The 23,282-nt window shown below is 37.8% G+C and overlaps 1 protein-coding gene across 4 annotated transcripts in view; it reads right to left on the reverse strand.

Moving 5' to 3' along the window:
• LOC131610216 (protein SHOOT GRAVITROPISM 6) overlaps nucleotides 1–23,282 on the reverse strand; it is a 47,403-nt gene that overhangs the window by 17,799 nt on the left and 6,322 nt on the right. For 2 of the 4 annotated variants that reach the window (XR_009286418.1, XR_009286419.1), the window contains exons 9-25: nucleotides 23,130–23,193; nucleotides 22,324–22,427; nucleotides 22,040–22,145; nucleotides 20,815–20,904; nucleotides 19,959–20,036; nucleotides 9,080–9,147; nucleotides 8,892–8,991; nucleotides 8,236–8,373; nucleotides 5,910–5,999; nucleotides 5,769–5,834; nucleotides 5,523–5,618; nucleotides 5,311–5,385; nucleotides 4,807–4,866; nucleotides 3,798–3,887; nucleotides 3,324–3,445; nucleotides 1,404–1,533; nucleotides 1,229–1,323 (exon numbers count right to left, since the gene is read on the reverse strand). Coding sequence is in view for 2 of the 4 variants with exons in the window: in XM_058882107.1 (XP_058738090.1) it covers nucleotides 1,229–1,323; nucleotides 1,404–1,533; nucleotides 3,324–3,445; nucleotides 3,798–3,887; nucleotides 4,807–4,866; nucleotides 5,311–5,385; nucleotides 5,523–5,618; nucleotides 5,769–5,834; nucleotides 5,910–5,999; nucleotides 8,236–8,373; nucleotides 8,892–8,991; nucleotides 9,080–9,147; nucleotides 19,959–20,036; nucleotides 20,815–20,904; nucleotides 22,040–22,145; nucleotides 22,324–22,394 (1,475 nt within the window). In the remaining 2 variants the exon portion in view is untranslated. Of the gene's footprint in view, nucleotides 1–1,228; nucleotides 1,324–1,403; nucleotides 1,534–3,323; nucleotides 3,446–3,797; nucleotides 3,888–4,806; nucleotides 4,867–5,310; nucleotides 5,386–5,522; nucleotides 5,619–5,768; nucleotides 5,835–5,909; nucleotides 6,000–8,194; nucleotides 8,374–8,891; nucleotides 8,992–9,079; nucleotides 9,148–19,958; nucleotides 20,037–20,814; nucleotides 20,905–22,039; nucleotides 22,146–22,323; nucleotides 22,428–23,129; nucleotides 23,199–23,282 lie in introns of those variants that run through there. The other 2 variants (XM_058882107.1, XM_058882108.1) reach the window with 2 other exon arrangements.

Here is a 23,282-nt window from a genome sequence, read left to right on the forward strand (position 1 = left end):
ATTTGTGTAACAAGATGTAATTTCTATCATGTCCTATTTTCTTAGCATACTCCCTCCAGTTCCAATCGAAGACTATTTTCTTAACATACTCCCTCCAGTCCCAATTATAAGACACAACCAAAAAACATTATGAGAATATAGAAAAGTTCGTTAGCTGTCCACTGATAGTGCAGGATAAGAAAAAGATATAAAAGCTTCTCTTTACTCCATTGTAACAGAATTCAGATTCACAAAAATAGAATCAATAACAGTTTTCTACTCTCTCTCTCTCAGAATTATCTAAATCTTATTAGCATTAAAACCAAAGAACTCATTTATATATACCCTTCTAGAAAACAGTTGAGACATGCAACCACTAATATTAAAAGGACAGACATTTTAAATGAGGGTAAAAATGTAACTTCAACAATAAACACAATTTAAAAGTTTTAAGTTTTTCTTATAAATAAAAAATGGGACCTAACCAAGTACTTCCACTAAGGACGAATCGTTCGGGTTCTACCCGAGTTTGATTCTTGGTGGAAACAAGGCTTGGCCGGTGAGTTGTCCCTCTGAACCACGAAACCAGATTAGTCGGTTACGTGGATCGGAACTGGTGGCTAAACCCGGAAAAAAAAAATGAGACCAAACGTTCTCTTATAATTAGAACTGGATGGGAGAGAGTATTCCAGGGGTGGTGCATCTTACACAGGCATAATCTTTCAAATTACAAATAAAAAACAAACACGCTAGATGTTTTGTATTTCCATGTGAACATCCAACAGTAAATATAAGACCAAAAAGTAGATAGTGTTATGACTGAAACACTAAGAAAGTAAGATTATAATAATTTTGTACTCAAGCATAATCTACCATAGCAAGTAAAGGTTCTGAAACATTCAGACCATAAAAGAAAAACATTTCAAGAAAAGACAGAGTTAGAAGTTGTCAATAAGTTGGGGCCTTTTTGGTTTCTGATTCTATTATTTGTTTTTATGTCTCATTTTCACTTTTAATCACAAAAATGCCATTTTACCATAAAAATCTGATTACAAAAATTTGAAAATATGAAATAATGCAAAAACAATGTAACATTTTTGTAATCGGTGAAAAGTGAAAACCAGAAATGAAAACGGAAAATAGAACGAGAAACCAAACGGGCCCTTAAATTTTCACATGCATAAGCTTGGGTTTAGAAGGTGAGTTGATAAACTAATTCGGAAAGAGAAGTGTATACACTCAATCCTACAAGTCTGGCATAAACCTCTGAATAATGGTTTGTCCAACATTGTCTATAATATCCTTCAGCTTCTCCAACACTGTATCCAAGTGAGATGCAGCAACCTTCACATGAAAAATAATAATTTAAGAATCAACGGAAAAGGGAAAATATATCTATTAAGTTTAAAAAGAAAATGAATTACCAATCCCATTGCTTTTGCCAAACCAAGCCTATTTGTTGGGATTGCAATGTTTGATTGCTTATACATCCAATTCATTTTATCATGGACATAAGCTCTGTCATTAACCTTTTGAAGCAGAATCCCTAAGCATCTGTGTCAAAGTTCAAAATCATTTTTCGCTCTTTCCAATTTTAAATACTAAGCATTAAGATTCAGACAGCAGGCATCAAACCAAATTTGAAAATCCAAGGTTGTGCTAATGACGTTGGAACTCTGAAACATGTAATGTGGTAGATAAGTCCTAAAGTACAGGTTTTGATTGTTAAAAAAAAACTACATGAAAGGTGATATAGACTATATGCTCGGTTGTGTTTCAGTACTTTTCATAACATATTTTAGCAGATTGACAACTGTCGTAAATAGTGTATATTTGTAATCGGCTCATTAGGTTTAGAGTAGACTATTTAAACTATTCCCATAAAAGATGTGACCAAATTTTTATTTGTTGAAGTGTTGGAAATAATGTAATTACTAACTAGGGCCATTATGGTTATACAGTATCATGTAAATAGTAAATGAGATAAGTTATCTGTTCTATTTATTGTGTTTCAGCATGCATGTGCGCGGGCGTGTATAAAATATAACAAAGCTAAATCCTAACAACAGATAATCATATTCCTTTTGTTTTTGTTATCTTTCGACACGTATCTAAATCCTAACAACAGATAATCATATTCCTTGAAACCCAGTAGACCCATCCACTGTCCATTAGCGAAAAAACTATTAGCGAGAAACGGCGCTTCATCTGTTTCCAGCCTCGAGCCTTTCTTGTGGCTGTGCTTTTCTTTTCAACCACCCCAATACTCTTTTTCCAGCGATTGTCACTGCTACTGCCATCAACACTGATCCAGCTTCTGCTATCCTAATGTGCTCAATATCGTCGTTTGCCACCACTGGATAGCTTCATTGAGTTTGTGGCCAAAACCTACTCCATTAGAATCGTGGCAAAAATGGCTTATAATCTTGTATTTCTGAGAAACCGAGTAGACCCACCCACTGTCCATTAGCGAAAAAACTATTTGCAAGAAACTGCGCTTCATCTGTTTCCAGCCTCAAGTCTTTTTTGTGGTCGTGCTCTTCTTTCCAACTACCCCATGCTCTTTTTCCAGCAATTGTCACTGCTACTGCCATCAACTCTGATCCAGCTTCTGCTATCCTAATGTGTTCAATGTCGTTGTTTGCCACCACTAGATAGCTTCATTGAGCTTGTGGCCAAAACCTTTCTACTAGAATCGTGGCAAAAATGGCTTATATTCCTGTATTTCTAAGAAATTATACTATTTCTTTAATCTATTATTTTCAATATCTAGATTCATTGTCAAAGGTGGAAAAAAATCTTGAGCAACCAAATCTAACCACTATGGGTCATAGGACATAGGAACTGGCAGAATAACGTTGACCCCATAAAACTGCGCCGGCAATTTTGTTCTATCTCATTTTGTATGGATAGAAGAAATCGTTGATGGATCTCACATTAAATATTTGTTCCTATAATATAAATTGGAATATGTTCAGGAGATTAAGAACTAACTAAATGCCTAGTAAATCATATCCATGTACTTAGGAACTAGAAACTACATGCAATGTCCTTGTAACTCTCTCGTTGTATTTAATTCTAGTGTGTATATAAGCAAATCAGCTGAGTGGAACTTCACTCAAACATTCCATAATAATTCAGTATTTTTACAGTGATATGGCGTGAATAGTAGTTATAAGAGATCGACATCCCTCGCTTTACTAGTCAGTTTAGTGAGGTTGAGTTAGACTCAACCCAAATTCCAAAACCAGTGAAGCGGTCAGCTTCTCATGCAACAAAAGGAAGTATTGGACATATCACGTTTTAAATCTACCAAAGCATGCTTTAGGTTGGAGAATTGATACCGGTGAAGAAGTGCAGCATGTTCATCGTCAGATGTATAAAGTTCATAATGTTTGGCAAATACATTTCCAAGAGACATAATCCAATCTGCATCTTGAATCACGTCCAAAGATTCTGCAAGAAACTGCAAGCAAAAAATCAAAAGATGCAATAAAATATCTTGCTGGCAGAAGAGATTTGGATTTCTCATTTCTTAAAATGTCTAGGACAACAAACTCAGTTGAATTACCTTTGCATGCCCAGATTGGACAGAAATATCTATTATCTATCATTTTTCATTTTTTGTAAAAACACGTTTCAATGATATGTAGTGTTTCACCACTTCGGCGAGATATTTCAAATGCAGACAAATTAATGGATCCCACGGCTACATGCATAAAAACAGCTCATGCATAGACCATAAAGTTTGACTTCATGACCTTTGCTTCTTTAAAATGATAACCCTTACAGGATTTTGACAAGTCAATGACACTTACGTTGATTATCATGTCATCCCAAGTGTCTTGATATGATGGATCTTGTTTCAAGTCATCTGTATCGCTAACATACGCCTTCATCTTAGGAATCTAGAACTTACCAAAAACACAAATTAATTACATTTTGATCTATAATAAACATCTCAAAGTTGTAAGTATCAACTGTTACAAAATAGCATATTATGACAACGTTTTAGAATTTGAGTTCAGGCCTAGCTTAACCTTACAAAACCGACTTGTAAGGTGAGGATTACCCACGAGTGGCCTAATAGCAGTCACTTTTTTTATTTTTTGGAAGTCTTGGTATCCGGCCTTGCGACCGACTAATCCAACAGTCACTTAATAGCATGTGGTTCAACGGATCTTATCTAGGCTCTGATACCATCTTAGAAATTGGATTTTGTCTAACTCAACCTTACAAAACCAGCTTGTACGATGAGGAGTTTCCCACTTATAAATTATGTTTAGGCCATATTTCATCAAAAAAGTTGGACTCTTGACGAAATTGTGTTATAAATGAAAGTATATGAAGTTTTTTGATGACTCGTGACATTTACAGAATGATGCAGAAGCATGGTACAAAATTATGCATTGATTCTAGAGCTCCTAAAGTGATCACCTCATAACATATCAGTTTAAGATCCTACACCATGACCAGAATACACCTATTGAGTTATCTTCTTGGGTCCAATTAGACCGGACATTACCAAAAAGTTTATAGAAGATCAGTTTAAGATACTACATCATGGCAAAAATACTTCTCATAACCTTGAGTAATTTTCTTGGGTTCAGTTGGACCCAACTTTAGTAACAAGAAAATCCAACAGCAAAATGAAATTTCACGATTTCAGGGTTTATACTAACAGATGCACATGAAAACTTCGCGATATTTATTTGCTGGAGTACAATATAAATCAAAAATTATTTATAACTAGAAACTTGACAGATTATCAACATTCAACAAAGCTTGTTTCAATCTATTAACACCAATTTTTAGCACAACTGTTACCTCATCTTGCCAAAACAAATTGATATTTTTCGGAAATAGAGGTGCCAGAAGACATAGGACCTACAAAAAGATGCATATGCTTGTCATCTAGGGAAATACACTCTTCTAAATAAACTTGGTAATCAATCATATAGCATTGAAATAAGCTTTGAAAAGCAGATTTTTGTATGCATATTAGAGCTACCTCATTTAGTTTTACTTTTTGATAACAGTAAAGCGTAAGAGAGAAAAAATGTAGTTCTAAATAACAGAAAGGAAACTATGCAATAGACATGTACAAAAGTTAATAATGGAATAATAAATGTTAGTATATCCATCATTGAAACACTATGATACAATTACACAGCTTAGTCCAACAAGTATTGATTTTTACAACATGTTGAAGGAATTATCTATGTGAGAATACATCAAAGAATAATAAATAAATAAATAAATAAATAAATAAATAAAGAAATAAAGAAATAAAGAAATAAAGTGCAGTATTCAAGGATGGCATGAGCTCACTGTCAAAATCTGGGTGGCTAATTGCTCCCTTGCTAGAGGATCATGTAAAAGCACCACAAAACGAGCAAGAATTTCCTATATCAACCATAAATTATTTAACCACATATGAGCTGTATACAACGAACAATGGCCTTCCTTGAACTGATGAGAATCGAATAAAAGGAATTAAGAAATTCAAACAGAAAAATTAGACTGTATGGCAGAGAACCTACTTCGGCAGTTGGAATATCAGGACGGACTCTACACTCACTTAACATATCAATACCATAAGATCTATGCCGCCACAGTTCTGAGATGCACCTGCAAACCTGTAAAAGTAACCAGGTCAAATCTCTGCGATGCCAGAGCATCATTTTCACAGTGCATACAACATGAAAGGACAAAATACATCAAGCATCACAGTATTTAGTTCAACTTCTGCAAGAAAATAATAAAAAATACTAGAATAACTCTTTTACCATGGCAACAGAACCAGTGTAGGTCTGTGGTATAATCATCTTCAACAGAAAAGGCCACAGGATATGCTGTAAAGTCCAATAGCAATATAAGACATTTTCTTCCACAAAATAGATGAGTTAAGAAAACAAAATAAAATTTACCTCCATTTCAGGAATTGTAATAGTGACCAACAGAAGACCTTTTTCACAAACTGCTCGTAACTCACCCGGAGTAACTGCGCCAATTTTGATCTGAAAAGAAAAAACATGAACAACAAAGAGTTAGGGGCCTGTGTTACATAAAAGGATGCCAGAACTATGAGGGGAAAAAAATTTACTATTTCTTTTTGGTAAAAGAAGAAATTTTATGCTAGAGGAAATACAAATAAACTGGAGGCAAAGTATAACCATTAAAATAAAGAGTAAAAGGTACTATAAAGTAAAAGTGGTTCAAAATAAGGGGGTTCAAAATAAGGGAGCCTTTAAACGACATCATATGGAAAACACCCATAAATGCATAAGACAATGAAGCAAAGAGGATTACGATATCCAAGGAAATAACCAAATATGCCAATGCTCTAGGAACAATTTTGGGACTGAGCTCTAAAATAATGTTATCAAACTCGAGAATCTACATAAACTTGTGGAATATTTTACATAAACTTGTGGAATATACGTAAATTAAACACAATTAATATTCAATACTGTGTAATATAAGTATTCAACATACTAATTGTACTCGCTGAAAGTACAATAGAGTGATGACCCTCTTACCTGACCGAGAGCAAGAGAGTCGGGTTAGTTTTACCGAGTCCCACAGTAGGTGCCAATTGTTCTTGTTGAAAGTACAATAGTTGAGAGAGTTTGCTCCCATAGGGATTGTGAGAGACTGTGTGTTTCTCCGTGGAATTAGCAGATGATCCCTCCAATTCTAATATTGGGATATTTATATAAGACTCCTTTTTCCTAGGTTAGAAAGCCAGAGAAACGGCTTCCCTAGTTCTCTGATCAGAATTGGGATATTTATATAAGACTCCTTTTGCCTAGGTTAAAAAGCCAGAGAAACGGCTACCCTAGTTCTCTGATCACAACGTAGGAGTAGAGGAAGACTGATTCTCCCTCAAATCATGGTGGATACGGTTTTTTCCCTTTGACTAATATTTCCTTAGACACCTCAAAGGCCACGTATGATAAATGAAACAGGTCATGTATCTCAGTTCGGGCTAGGTAACCCCAGCCCAATCGGGGTGACCTGAATGCACTTCAGGCGACTTGAATGCGCTTCATACAAACAATCCCCCTTCGAGCGCTTAGTTCAGGATGCTTTATCATGGTTCGTCCCTTTTTAGGCCCAATAAAATTATCCCAGCCCACTAATATAATATCTCCATTATTTATTATAAGTCGTTTGGCTACTTTCATGGATATTACAAAATGTAATCATTATTACATGAAAAAGAGAATTATAAAGAATTTTAGAGAATTTTCCTCCATTAATTGTATGGGAAAAATAAATTAAAAGAAGAGAGTAATAAAAATTTGAGGGTATAATAGGAAAAATAGCATTAATGATTTATTGGTATTGTAAAACGACTAATAATTTGGTACAAATTTTTTTCCAAGAGTGACATAATAAAAAATGGAGGCTAATAATAAAGCAAATTTTTTCTTAGGACCTAGACCAGACTAGAATACACAAACTTGATATTCAAAATTCATAGTCCAATTCATAAATCACAATAGAGGTTCAAGGTCTGAAGAAAGGGGCATAAAAGGCTCCAAATTAATGAATAATAAGTTTCAAAATTAGTAAAGAGTGGAGGATGATAGCACTAGGTTTCCCTTATTGGTAATGGATTCGGCTAGGTATATTGGGCTTTAGCTCATCACAGTTGGGGTCATTGACCTTGTTGACCTGCTGGATTCATCGCAAACTAGAAACAACGGGCTTGTTCATATTTTCTTCTGTGGCTTCATTTTTATTAGGAGCTATGGGGTTGAGACTCTATACAGTATCGTTCACCTTCTTAGTGTATGGGTTCATATTGGGATATTATATGTATCTATTGAAGTTCTACAACTGTGAGGTTAATATTTTCTACACTAAAGAGCCTTATCATTGAACTGTTGCACTTTTAAACTTTTTGATTTATTAAAGAACATTGAACCTGTGTCATTTCAGGGATGTTTGGGGAAAAACATTATGCTGTGACTCATTCAATCATGCTCAAAATCGTGATTTTATGTGAGTTTATACGAGCCTGTGCAAGTCTACAACGGTTTACACAACTTTTAAGCAAGTTAACTTAACACAACTTTCACACCTTAATCGTAAACCAGTGCAATTCTAAGAGCTACCTTTTTAAGATTGACAACCTGACTCCAAAATAAAAAATCAACAGCATAGTATTGAATAAAAAGGATTCACTTAATTCAAAAATATTTACCTCGCAGGAAATTAAGGACGGAAACAAGGGGGAATGTATACCTCTGTTCTCTTATTTGATGTGCTATCAAGATCATTCTGATTTTGATCGGTCAAAGCGCAATGGCGTGTGAGATATTCAATGAACAACTCTCCAGATGAACCAACCAAGTAACAGTGTGAAGCCATAACCACAATTAACTGGCAAATGAGGAAGACAAAAGACAAAAACCATTGACTTTGGAAACAATTTGCATTATTTTATAAAAAAAAATAAGCTTAATTACCTTTTTAGTCCCTTAACTCAATTTGGGGTTTATTTTGGTCCCATGACTAGAAAAGGTGTCATATTGGTCCTTTAATTCTCCAAACTTGACCAAGTTGGTTCTTTCGGTTAATATAACTAACATCTTTAATTTTCTCTGATATGATAAACGTAACTAATGCGTCACCAAAAATATATTTTTTTTAAGTCATCTGCCTTTTTCAATTTTAAAATTATATAATTAGTCAAAATCAACTAACCAAGAACCATACCGAGTTCTTGTCCAAAAAAAAAAAAAAGAATAGCAATACATTTCTGCTGATCTTAATCGTCCTTGCCATTACTACCATCATCAAAATTCAAAATCACAATCATTAAGGGACCAAAAAGATAATTAAGCCAAAATACATTAAAGAAAAATAGGAAAAACAAGGGTAAATGATCAATGACTTACCTCAGAAAGTGCCTTTCGAACACCTAAATTATGCTCTTCTAACAAGGACTTCACAGATTCAACTAGTAGAGGTATTTTACTATGCCAAGCTTCCGATAGCCTTAGGAAAAAAAATAATTCCAGGTCAGCTGTATATACTTGCTATTTACCAATAATAATCATCAGGACTTGGAAAAGAAAAAAAAAACCTTGGTAAAAGATGTTTCAATACACAAAGTGCACCAAAAGTTGATGCTTCTTCCTTCAACCTACATTTCTGAAAGCATAGATAAAAGAAGCAAAATGCCACATCACATTAAAGAGGAACAGAATAAGAATCAATTTTTGTCTAGGGAAAAGAAGAGTCTTAAGAAAGAGATAAAACACCTTCCTCGATTGAACAAACTACCAAACCATAACACATGTACATATAAATGATTCAATTTAAATTTGAAGGAACAAGATATAGAAAATGATTCAATTAAATTTTGTATTTTAGTTAGGCTTAATAAAATCTTACGATCCAAGAGAGTTCCGCCCTATTAGTCTTTGTAACGTCATTATGAAGATTGTGACCAAGACAATAGCCAATAGAATTAAGAAGATTCTTCCGGAGATTGTTGACGAGGAACAAAGTGCTTTTGTCCACGGAAGACTTATAACGGACAATGCTCTTGTGGCCATGGAATGCTTCCATTGGATGAAAAAGAAGACTAAAGGGAAGAAAGGCGTTATGGCTCTAAAACTCGACATGTCCAAGGCTTATGATAGGCTTGAATGGGACTTTATCGTTGGCACGCTTAATTCCATGGGCTTCCCCGAGACCTTAGTCTCTCTTATCCACCGCTGCATCTCTACTGTCTCCTACCAGATTCTAATTAACGGGCAGCCTAGCAGGATTTTGTTCCCGGAACGGGGGCTCCGCCAAGGAGACCCCCTTTCCCCGTACTTATTTATTTTATGTTCTGATGTTTTTTCAGGTATGCTGAAACAAGCTGTGAGGAACAAAAGCCTTCATGGAATCCGGGTGGCTAGAAAGGCACCCATCATCTCTCATCTTTTCTTTGCCGACGACAGCCTGCTATTTACCAGAGCAAGCGAGACAGAAAGTATTGGTGTTATGCAAATCCTAAAGAAATACCAGGAAGCTTCAGGGCAAGTGGTAAATCTAGAGAAGTCTGAGGCGTCATATAGTAATAGAAAGATAGAGAGAGATATTCATTGATTTTGTGAAACTGTTATTGATTGAAAAGTTAGTTACAAAAGTGTAACAAACTTGGTTATATACACAAGAGAATGACCTGCTATAGCAGGTTAGGGATGCTGACAGATGTCAGTCATCCTTACAATATAACTAGTATACTCAGCTTACTAAGTACATCTAATACCCCCCCCACAAACTCAGGAGGTGGTAACAACTCTGAGTTTGTGTCTAAGATCCAAAAACTTAGTAGATGCTAGAGGTTTTGTAAGAACATCAGCAATTTGGTCAGTCCCAGGGATGTGAAGAACAGAGATTTTCTTAGCTAAGACCTTCTCCCTGACAAAAAACAAGTCAATCTCCATATGTTTGGTTTTGGAGTGCATGATAGGGTTATGAGCAAGCAGAACTGCAGAGAGATTGTCACACAGTATAACAGGTGGCTTGGTGGTGATGTGAAGTTCTTGCAACAAAGTTTGAATCCAGAGCAAGTCAGCAGTAGCAAGAGCAAGAGATCTATACTCAGATTCAGTGCTGGAACGAGCTACAACCAATTGCTTTTTGGACCACCATGTGATGAGATTATCTCCAAAGTATATAGCAGCCCCTGAAGTACTTCTTCTATCATCAGGGTCAGATGCCCAATCAGCATCACAGAAAACTTTAAGAGTGGGAGGAACAGAAGTAGACAGAGGAGAAAGGCACAGTCCATGACTAATGGTGCCCTTGAGATACCTCAAGATCCTCTTAACAGCAATCCAGTGAGTCTCCAGGGGATGAGACATAAACTGGCACACTTTGTTAACAGCATAAGCCAATTCAGGTCTTGTGATTGTGGCATATTGTAAAGCTCCTACCACAGACCTATAGAAGAAAGGATCAGAGAGAGCAGCAGACCCAGTTTTAGTGAGTTTGCAGGTGGATTGCATAGGAGTGCTCACAGGAGAAGCTTCTAACATGTTTGTTCTTTGAAGCAAATCTCTAATGTATTTAGACTGAGTGAGGAGTAAGGAGCCATTGGCAGCAGCCTTAACTTCAATGCCAAGAAAGTAGTCCAAGTCACCCAAAAACTTAAGTGAAAAGGCTTGATTCAGTTTGGTGACTAGGGATGAAATCAGAGATGCAGAGCTGCCAGTGATGATTATATCATCAACATAGACAAGAAGATAAATGGTATGCCCATCAGCCAAGTAAGTGAACAAAGAGGGATCACACTTACTAGGTTTGAAGTGTAGAGCAATAAGAGACTGTTGCAGTTTCTCAAACCATTGCCTAGGAGCTTGCTTTAGCCCATAGATAGCTTTATGTAGCTTACATACAAGAGTGGAATCTGTAGCTGCAAACCCTTGAGGCTGTTGCATATAAACTTCCTCAGCTAACTCACCATTAAGAAAGGCATTATTGACATCTAGCTGCTTAATAGGCCAGTGATGAGTGAGTGCAATGGTGAGGATTAGTCTAACAGTTACAGGCTTAACAACAGGAGAGAAAGTCTCTGTAAAGTCAAAGCCATGCTGCTGGTGGAAACCCTTAGCCACCAATCTTGCTTTGAACTTATTAACACTGCCATCAGGGTTCTCTTTGACTCGGAAAACCCATTTGCAGCCTATAGCCTGTCTGCCAGGGGGAAGAGGAACAAGAGACCAGGTCTGATTGGCAAGAAGAGCATCATATTCTGCTTGCATAGCAGAGTGCCAGTGAGGAGTAGACAAGGCCTGCTTCACAGTTTTAGGTTCAACATGAGTTAGAAGCAGTTTTGGTTGCAATCTGGGCTGAACAAAGCCTGACTTGGCTCTAGTAGTCATGCTATGCTGATTAACAGGAATAACTGGGGCAGGAATAGCCAAAGGAGGGATGACAGGAGAACTATCAGAAGAAGAAGAGGACTGAGAGATAGGTGAGGAATTGGAAGAGGGATTCTGAGACAAGGAAGAGTTACCAGACATGGAGGATGAAGAAGAGATTTCAGGAGTGTGAGATGAAGTATTAGAAGGAGGTGTAGTGGACTCAGAAGGAATTAGATTAGGAGCAGAATGAGAAGGAATGAGATTAGGAGCAGAATGATGAAAAGGGAGAGCAGATAAAGTGACTCCAGTAGGAGCAGAAACAGGAGCAACTACCTTGGAAAAAAGATCATGAAAAGGAAATTTTGCCTCATTGAAAATGACATCCTTAGAGATGTATAGCCTGCCAGTAGAAGATAGGCACCTGTACCCTTTGTGAGAGGGAGAATAGCCAAGAAAAAGACACTCTTGTGACCTAAAATCCAACTTGTGAGAATTATAAGGTCTAAGTAAGGGAAAGCAAGAACAGCCAAAAACTTTAAGAAACTTGTAATCAGGGGACAGTTTAAACAGAAGTTGATAGGGAATCTGAAAATTGATGGAAGCTGAAGGTAACCTGTTAATGAGATACACAGCAGTAGTGAAAGCATAATCCCAGTAGGAAATAGGAATAGAAGCCTGACTGAGAAGAGTTAGGCCCAGATCAACTATATGTCTATGTTTTCTCTCCACCACACCATTTTGGTGGTGAGTGTGAGGGCAAATCAGCCTATGCACAATGCCCAGTTCAGTGAGATAAGTGGTGAATGGTCTAAACTCTCCTCCCCAATCAGATTGAACACACTTAATAGAATGACCAAGTTGCAATTCAACCATAGTTTTGAATTGTTTGAAAAAGGGTAAAGCCTCAGATTTGGTTTTAAGCAAATAGATCCAAGTGAACTTGGAGTAAGCATCCACAAATGATATATAATAGTTATATCCCATGGCAGAAGGGCCAGGGGAAGGTCCCCATAGGTCACAGTAAATCAATTCAAGAGGTGTAGTGTATGTGGTGTGTGAGGCATTAGAGTGTAAACGATGTGCTTTTCCCATACAACAAGCAGTGCAAAACAGAGAATGGTCTTTATTTGAGAAAGGAATATTACAACTTTGTAAAACAAGCTTCAAAGTCTGAAGATTAGGATGCCCTAACCTAAGATGCCATATATTGGGCAAACAAGAATCTACACTAGAAGACTTAGTGCTAGAGCTATCAGAATTATTTGCTGAAAAACAAGGAAGAAGACTAGCTGACTTAGCAGGATTGGACAACTGGATATGAGGAAATTCATAGAGACCATCACTTCCAACAGACCCTTGAAGAAGCACATCATTGGTGACCTGAGATTTAACATAGCAAGTATCAGCATTGAACAGGAAATAGACATTATTATCCCTACAAAACTTGCTAACACTCATTAGATTCTTAGTAATAGAAGGAACAAGCAACAAATTCTTGAGTGTGAGAGGTGTGTGAGGTTGATAAGGAGAAGGAAATGAACTAGAGCCAGCTGACTGAATAGGCAGACCTTGTCCATTCCCTATGAAGATTTGCTCATGGCCTTCAAAGGGAGTGAGTTGTTGCAAGTTTTTAGCATCACTGGTTACATGGTAGGAGGCTCCTGAATCAGGAAACCAGCCTGAGGAGCCTGAGGGAGCAGCATTAGCAACAAATGTGCTAGGAGCAAGCATGATAGGAGCAGCCATCTTTGCAGGTCCAGGAGCTCTAGTCCAGACATGAGGAGCTGGAGTTGCCCAGGCAACAGATGGAGCAGAAGTATAATAAGTGCCAGGCATAGGTGCTTGCTGAGGCTGTTGAGTTTGAGGATAGCCAGTAGGTTGTTGAGGCTGGAACTGCTGATTATACCTATGCCAGCAATTCAGGGCAGTGTGACCAACTTTGAAGCAAACCTGACATTGAACATTAGAGTTGCGACCACCACGACCTCTACCAGAACGACCACCACTTCTACCAGATCTGCCACCTCTGAAACTATTGTAATCAGGTTCAGTGGAGGGAGTGGAGTGTGATGGAGGAGCTTCAGCACTAGCAGCAGGTATAGAGTCAGTGGATGAAGGAGTTTCAGGTGGAGCTTGAGTAAGATTCAAGGAAGGCACCTCTGAAACTTTCTTGAACTTGGAGAGTCTAAGTTCATGAGCCACAAGGAGAATCTCAACCTCATCAATGTCCATAACTCCAAACTTGCTTTCAATCACCGACACAACCGGTGCAAAATCAGAGGGAAGTCCTTCAAGAATCACATCAATGTGATGCGAAACTGGAAGAGTGTCACCAATAGAAGCAAGAGAATCAACAATCATACGAATCTTGAGAAGATAATCCTGAACAGAGAGAGAGTCAAGCTTCATAGCGCGAAGTTCAACACGAAGTTGACGAGCACGAGCGCGTGTTTGCTTCTGAAAATACTGAAACAGACGGTCCCAAAGTTCATGCGCATGAGTGCAACCTAACATTCGTGAAAGAATCTCACCAGATAACGTGGATTGCAACCACGAAAGGAGCATTTGATCCTTCTGAAGCCACGCGGAATACGCAGGATTCTCAGATCCAGAGTTGCGAGCTTCATCGGTGAGAAAACGAGGTGGAACACGAGTGCAGACGACGAACTCAGTGAGTCCGTGCGCATTGATGAACGGTTCCACTTGTTGCCGCCAGAGATGGAAATTTTTCTCATCTAACTTCTGCGAAAGCTTGAGCGAGAAATTGAAGCGGTGAAGATCTTCGGAAACGACCGGTGAAGGTTTCGCCGGCGACGGATCTTCACGATCGGAAGCGGAGCTAGCGGTGGACGGTGAAGACACCATGGCCACGGAAAGAGAAGGCTACGATCTAGTCTACTGATACCATAATAGAAAGATAGAGAGAGATATTCATTGATTTTGTGAAACTGTTATTGATTGAAAAGTTAGTTACAAAAGTGTAACAAACTTGGTTATATACACAAGAGAATGACCTGCTATAGCAGGTTAGGGATGCTGACAGATGTCAGTCATCCTTACAATATAACTAGTATACTCAGCTTACTAAGTACATCTAATATATAGTCGAAACGTGCGTGATGAGGTTAAGAATTCGATCCAAAACCGGATGAAAGTAAAGACTGTGACGAGGCACTCAAAGTATCTTGGACTCCCAATTATTCTTGGTAGGTCAAAGAAAGATGTTTTTAGACTGGTGATTGAGAGAGTGTGGAAGAAACTTAAAGGATGGAAAGAGAGAGTCTTGTCTAGAACGGGGAAGGAAATTCTTATCAAATCTGTTGCCCAAGCTATTCCAAGTTATGTTATGAGTTGCTACCGCCTTCCTAATGGGGTGTGTTCGGAGATTGAAAGCATGCTGGCCAAATTCTGGTGGGGCGCGAAGAATGGGGAGCGTAAGATACACTGGATCTCTTGGGAGAAAATGGCTGGATCGAAAGGAAATGGTGGAATGGGCTTTAGGGGAATCGGGAACTTTAATACCAGTCTGTTGGGTAAACAATTTTGGAGGCTGCAGAAAGGAGATAATTCTTTGTTTGCTAGAGTCTACAAAAGCCGCTACTATCCAAACTGTTCCATTGAAGAAGCTCCAGTTGGTTTCAACCCGAGTTACGCATGGAGAAGCATATTAAGTGCAAAAGAGTGTGTGCTTAAAGGAACCATCTGGAGAATTGGAACTGGCTCAAAGGTGAGAGTGTGGAAGGATAACTGGATCCCGGGTTTTCATGGAAAATTGCATCCTCCTCCTGGCTGTAGGGTGGATTCTGAAGCTACGGTGAATATACTCATTGATCACAATGCAGCATGTTGGAACAGGAACCTGGTCTTGGAGAGTTTCAACTCGATGATTGCTCATAAAATCTTCAGCATCCCACTGTCTTGGCACAATCCTGAAGATGAACTACACTGGATAAGAGAGAAAAACGGTCAATACTCGGTGAGATCTGCCTATCATGCGCTGCAGAATGAAACTCTGAGCAAATTCCCAAGTACGTCGGGCACGAATTTCAGCCAAGTTTGGAAGAAAGTCTGGCACGCGCACCTTCCACCCCGTGTGAAGAATTTCATTTGGAGATTGGGTAAAAATATTCTGCCTACCAAAACCAATCTCCAAAGAAAAGGAATTAGTTTTGATTGTTTATGTTCCTTCTGTGGCCTTGAATCTGAGTCCGCTAACCATCTGTTCTTGCAATGTGAGTTCTCTAGAGCTGTACACTTTTCCTCTCCTGTAGGTGCTAGACTTCCGAATTTTCTGGACATTCTGGAATGGCTGGAAGTTTGTTTTGATAACTCAGACTTGCTGCGCACTCAACTGCTTTGTACTATGCTTTGGACGATCTGGAATGCTAGGAACCAGCTTTTGTTCAAACAGATTGTTAAAACTCCCGGCTGCGTGGCTATGGAGGCTTGGAACAGCGTGATCGAATTCAATAGCGCGAATCCAGCACCTAAGAAGGCGAATCTGATTCCCATGGCTTGGAGAGCTGAAAATCAGGATAAAGAGCTGGTTATAATTCAGGTGGATGCAGGGTGTTTTGAGGATGGGATGGTGGCTTATGGCTGCATCTTTAAAACTTGGGATTCTAGAGTTCTTTATGGCGCATGCAAGAGGGAAGCTATGTCAATCGCGCCTGCTATGGCTGAGTTATTAGCCATCAGGTGGTGTGTTCAAATTGCTAAAGATCTCCGACTGGACAAGATCCTGGTGCAATCCGATGCTCTAACAGTTGTCGACTGTATCAACTCCACTAACACCATTGCTGAACTACAATCTATAGCTGGAGATGTTAGGGAATTGTGTAGTAGTTTTGCTTTAAGTTCTGTGATGTATCTTAATAGATGTTTCATCTCTGATGCTCATAATCTTGTTAGATGGGGCAAAACTTTAGGGGCTAGATCATGGACCTCTGATCCCCCTTGCTTTTCTTCTGTAATTCCCTCTGGGACTTCTCATATTTAATGAAGTTGTTTTCCAATCAAAAAAAAAAAATCTTACGATCCTTATTGGGATACTTGAGAGATCTTTTATCCCCCTCGAGTTTGACTACACTGGTCATATGATGTAGGAGGATTGTGCGTATCAAAGAAGAAATCGAACGTCGGAAAGCATTTTAATATTTAAGCAATTTTAGTTTTAATATTTAAGCAATTTCTATTTTATTTGTTTTATTTAATTTTGTTTTGGATTAAAAGCCCATAAGGCCCAATAGGGTTTATTTGTTTTATGTATTTAAAGACCTTTGGCATAGCCATAAGGATTATCTCTTTTGTTATAATAGAATCCAAAGTTTTCTTTATTCCTGGTGGACTCCAGACCTTATCTATAGGGTTTGCGCTTGCAACCCTGTTTTCATTCAAGGTTTAGCGCTTGCTATTCCTTTGGACGGCTTCCGACTGCGTCAGTTGGCATCAGAGCAGGTTTTCTCCTGTTCTTTTCATAGCTTGACAACTATGGCGGATCAACCGGTGACCAAAGCAGATCTTGAGGGAATTACCACGGCTTTTACCGCGGCTCTAACTGCTTTGACTGAACAGATGGCGAATTTAGCAAATCAGGCGAACAACGCCAACAACAATGAGAATCGGCGAAGAGACAGGAGAGAGGAACCAATTAGGATTCTGCGGGGTGGAAACTGTATCGAAGATTCGAGTTTTGATGAGGAAGAAACTTACGATGAAGAGGTTAATCGTGAGAATCTACAGAACAACCATGACTATCGAGTGAAGGCTGATATTCCATTGTTCTACGGAACTATGGGAGTGGAGGAGTTTCTAGATTGGCAGATCGACGTCGACAGGTTCTTCGACGTTATGGGTGTCCCTGAGAACAAGCAAGTCAAGATGGTTGCGATCAGGCTTAAAAGTACTGCAGCTGTCTGGTGGGATAAACTTGTTGTTCAAAGGCAGAGGCAAAGAAAGGGGCCAGTCAGAACTTGGCGAAGAATGAAACAATTGATGCTGGAGCGGTTTTTACCGGAAGATTATGAACAGATTCTTTATAAAATGTACATTGAGTGTGTTCAGGGCAAGAGAACCGTGACTGAATACACAGCTGAGTTCTTGCGGTTTTCTGAGCGCAATGAATTGGCAGAATCAGAGAGTCAGAAAGTGGCTCGATACATCAGTGGCCTAAAGGGATCCTTTATGGAGAAGATGGGTTTACAGACTGTATGGACCGTAGCTGAAGCATCCAGTTTGGCTTTGAAGGCAGAATTGATGGAGAAATCCCCTCGAAATTTCTCGTCTATTGAAAGGTACTCACCCCAAAGTAACTGTGAATCAGCAGGTGACAAGGAAAAGAATGCAACATCCCGAGATTCCAACCTTGGGAATAAGGGGGCTAGCAGCTCTAGCAGTGTGCAGCAGGGTAAAGCACCAATTCAGAGGCCGAATAATCCATATGCTAGACCCGCTATAGACACATGTTATCGTTGTAACGGAAGAGGCCACAAATCGAATGTTTGTCCAACAAGGAGAGTCGCTGCTGTTGTGGAAGAAAGGGAGGAAGATGAAGAAAGAGAAGATTCTACCGTTAAGAACGATGAGTATGCCGATGTTGAGTTTGCGGTGGAAGAATCTGATGAGAGGGTAAATTTTGTGTCGCAGCGAATGTTACTAGCATCCAAAGACGAAGGGCAGCGCAAGAATTTGTTCAAGACACATTGTTCTATCAAGAACAAAGTATGTAATCTAATTGTGGATAGTGGCAGCATGGAGAATCTGGTGTCAAAAAAATTCGTAGATTATTTGAAGTTGTCCACAAAACCACATGAGAAGCCATACAACCTCGGTTGGGTAAGTAAGGGCTCCCAAGTTCAAGTAACACTAACCTGCAGAGTTCCTATCTCCATCGGAAAATATTATAGAGAAGAGGTACTTTGTGATGTTCTTGATATGGATGTTTGTCATATTTTACTTGGTAGGCCTTGGCAGTTTGATAATGATATCACTTATCGAGGACGGGATAACGTGATGATGTTTACATGGGGCACACATAAAATTGCTATGGCTCCTGTTTTACACTTTGATAAGAATCCAGAAGGAAAGAAGTCTAGATTCTTGATGATGATGCAGAGTGAAAAGGAGCTTGATGAGGCTGTAAAAGAAACTGAATGTTTCTGTCCAGTGATGATCAAAGGGTTGATGAATGTTGTAAAGGAGGAAACAACAATTCCAGAAGAACTGCTAGGGATCCTAAAGGATTTCACGGAGTTGACCGCAGATGAGCCGACAAACGATTTGCCTCCTATGCGAGATAAACACATGGAAATCAAAGTTTTCAATGTGGGAGAAGATGTGATGGCGTTTCGGCGTAAGGAGAGGTTTTCAGTTGGTACTTACAATTATAGCAAGCTGCCAGATGAAGTTCTTTATCAAGAAGAGAACTCGGGGTCGAGTTCTTCAGAAGTGAAGGAGACTGATGTAGGAGGATTGTGCGTATCAAAGAAGAAATCGAACGTCGGAAAGCATTTTAATATTTAAGCAATTTTAGTTTTAATATTTAAGCAATTTCTATTTTATTTGTTTTATTTAATTTTGTTTTGGATTAAAAGCCCATAAGGCCCAATAGGGTTTATTTGTTTTATGTATTTAAAGACCTTTGGCATAGCCATAAGGATTATCTCTTTTGTTATAACAGAATCCAAAGTTTTCTTTATTCCTGGTAGACTCCAGACCTTATCTATAGGGTTTGCGCTTGCAACCCTGTTTTCATTCAAGGTTTAGCGCTTGCTATTCCTTTGGACGGCTTCCAACTGCGTCATCATATCAGATTGTATCTTATCACATAAATAGGAATAACATCTCCTATATTTGTTTTATATTTAATGCTTTGAGCCCAAATAAAACCCACTCTGCTGTGTAGTTAAGATATATGGTGAAACAACATTAAGTGTTAGTTCTCTTTCATCAACAGACTTCATATATCATTTTCTATTATAGTGTTCCTCTTATAAACTGAGTGAAATTTATTTGTTTCAACCAGAAAGAGAGAAAAAAGAGAATAAAAACTACAGATATCATCATGTATACAGATACAATTAAAAATTTGCAAATACTTACATTTACAAGGAACAGAAACAAATCATCTGGATACACCAAACCAACTGTCAGAAAGCAATGTTGAACCTCATTATACATCTGCCATACATGATTAAATAAATTAAACATTGGACTTCTTTTCTGGATAAATGAAAAGGCTCCTCCAAATTAAATTGAACAAAATAAAGTGGCATTCACCCTAGAGTTTAAGAGGGTTCGGACTATGCTGACGTACTTTAAATTAAATGAAGGTCGGATACACTCTTATTTGGTCAACAAAGTGAAGCATTATCCAAAAGAAAATCAATGGAAGAGAGACTAATAATATGAATTAAAAGACAACCCTCCATATAAACATAAAGAACGAAGGAAAGAATTATCAGCTCAAAAGGGTCTCCATACCGTTTGCATATCAAATAGAAAAACCCTAAGGATCTCTTTGCGAGTTGGTTTTTTGAGGGGAGGGTATCCAGCATGTTGTTTTTTTATTTTGTTTTTTTTTAAATTTCAAATATACATCAAACTATACATGTAACCCTCGAATCAGCTTTCACTTTCGTTGCAGAAAAACACCAGGGATAGTAAAAAGTGAACCAGTAAATCAATATGCCTCCTATTGGAATTGAACTCCAAGAAACAATTGTACTAAATAACAAATAATGACTAAATTTCAGAAAGAATACCCAAAGATGAATGATAACCTATAGACACTACAAAGACTATAGACACTACAAAGACATGCACCATCAAATTCAAGGGATTAAAAAGTAAGGACTAGAAAGAAGTAATGAAGCTGGAACTTTGCGATAAAAAGTGCTACAAAAGTTATGATACAAAAATTCCAAACAACTCCAACAAATAAAACTGATGCAAATACCTTCAATCCCATAGAGAAATCTGTTTGATCTTTGCTTTCACTATTCATAGATACCACGGGTAGAAGTGTCGCTAACGTAAGAGTCAAATCCTGCTCACCACCGATAATTGTATTTGAATATTCAATTGATTAATTCCAGCTAGACATAGATAAAGGAACTACTTATAAAGCAACTACTTAATGTCATAAACCAACTGAACCAAAATGTTAAGCTTCTGGGTGAAGGTATAAGAATAATTTTATATTTAACGCCCATTCATGCAAGTTCCCTAGAGCTTAAGCCATGAAGAACAAATCTACTCAATGTCCCTTTAATGAAAAAATATCATGAACTAAGTATCCCAAAAATTTTAAGCTGTTGGATGAGAGCACACTAATGCTTTTATATCCACCATCCCAAAAAATTATTAGTATTATTTAATTTGCTTTGGAACAGGCTGCACTGGTTTTTTCAGTGTAGGAGGGGGCAGTCCAAATAACCCCCACGGCTGCTCAAACTTTCTACATGTTAATTTCCAACAACTGAATGGTACAAACTAAACAGTGATCCCAAACCATTTTTTAACCTTGGACAGCAAGGGAAAATATTTATTTAAAAAAAAAAACTCCTTTGCCTACAATTCGAGAGACCTTTTCAAAAGTTAGGAGGGAGGAAGCTAGGCTGAGAATTATGATGGGAAAGACGACCTCTATCACAGAAACTAATGGCTCAGCTCTTGCAAATTAGGAACTACAATGAAGGCAAGGGAGATGGTAAGAAATCTGACAGGTCATGGTGGAACAAATGTGAGTGTCCATGGCATACTTGTAAGACTAGCTGGAAACTTCACGAGAGACCTCCAAATGGGAAGAAGAAAGACTGAAGTAGAGCACTTCAAGTTACTACTTCTAATCAAGAGAAGCGGTCTCCCTAAAGCTTGCTTCTGCTTACTAAGGAACAACTAGAGCAACTGTACCAACTCCTTGAGTCTCAGAGAAGTAAATTTTTTAGTCAAAACTTCTTAGTGTCGACTCTAGTTATACTTGGATTGTTGATTCAGGTGCTACTGATCACATGACAATAGAACAAAGCAAAATAAGGAAGTCATCAACAATATATAGATGTACATATCATATTTTGGAAGTAACATGGAGATCTGGTCAAAGATTACCACAAAAAAAGAAGTGAGATAGAGAAATTCAACATACCAGGAACATTTAAAAATAACTCTATAGCATACATTACCTCAAAATCAAGCATAGGAGGACCACTTTCGGAGAGTAAAGAGGCATTCAACAGATTGTGTAGACTGCAGGTAGCTAGAAAAGCAATATCAAGATCCTTTTTATACCTGACAGAAGAATAGAATAATAAGAATGTATGCTGCAATACCTGTTTATATTCATAAGTAGTCTATATTTTTGTCTCGTTATAATGCAATTGTAAAAAAAACTCAAATACAAAATGTTTTTCATCAGCATGCGAGCAATTAAGGTTGTTATCTAAAGCAATGTGTAGATCAATCTTACAAATCCAATATTGTAGGAACAAGCCTTGGTAAGGCTGCCTTTAATTGTGTCCGTGTTATGAGACCAACCATCTGTCCAAGTGCTTCAATGGATGCAACACGAACCTATATCCAAATAAGTTGAAATAACCAAAATAAATAAGCACTAAAAATAGGGACAAAAAAACAGAAACAAGCCTTGGTAAGGCTGCCTTTAAATGTGTCCATGTTATCGAGGTAAAATGCAGTTAACACGCCGGGTATGCAAGAAAATAGAAAGGGACAACATTACTTGTGAGAATTATAGGTTTATGGTAAGTGAAAAAGGAAAAGAAAGAAAAATGATCGACGGTAATAAATTAAAAGTATATTTCATAGATTGAATGTGCCATAACGTCCTAACTTGATAATGATATTCATAGTAACAATTAGGTTAGAGAATAAGGCGCAGTAAATAGTAGTACTCCAGAAAATTAAAAATACTATTGATAGATGTAATGTGCCACAATATTTTAACCGAATATTGATATTCATACTGAAAATTAGGTCAAATACATGAACAACTAACTAGTATAAGATTAAGCCCAATAACAAGTACACTAACACCTAACTAACTCTAATATCTTAACAAATTTATTAACTCAGTGCAAAGAAAAAAAAAACATTTTGATATATAGAATATATTTTTATTGAAAAATCATATCAGATCAAATTATGGGTAGGAGTTAGATCTCGCACAAGGGTATCAATAGAAGAACAAGACAAAAATAATAAAGGACTATATAAAAGCAGTGAAACACAGAACCAAAATGTGATAAGGTGACAAACCTTTAGGTCCCGTGAAGCTGCCCAAACTCTTAACAAAAGCTCAAAAGCAGAATTTAGAAATGACCTGCACTACATAGAGATACCTCACCCTCAGACAAGAAAAATAGGAAATGCCATACCATGAATCAGAAAATAAACTAGAAGACTATATTC

The sequence above is a fragment of the Vicia villosa genome, linkage group LG6 (assembly GCF_029867415.1).
Source record: "Vicia villosa cultivar HV-30 ecotype Madison, WI linkage group LG6, Vvil1.0, whole genome shotgun sequence".
NCBI classification, from domain to species: Eukaryota; Viridiplantae; Streptophyta; class Magnoliopsida; order Fabales; family Fabaceae; genus Vicia; species Vicia villosa.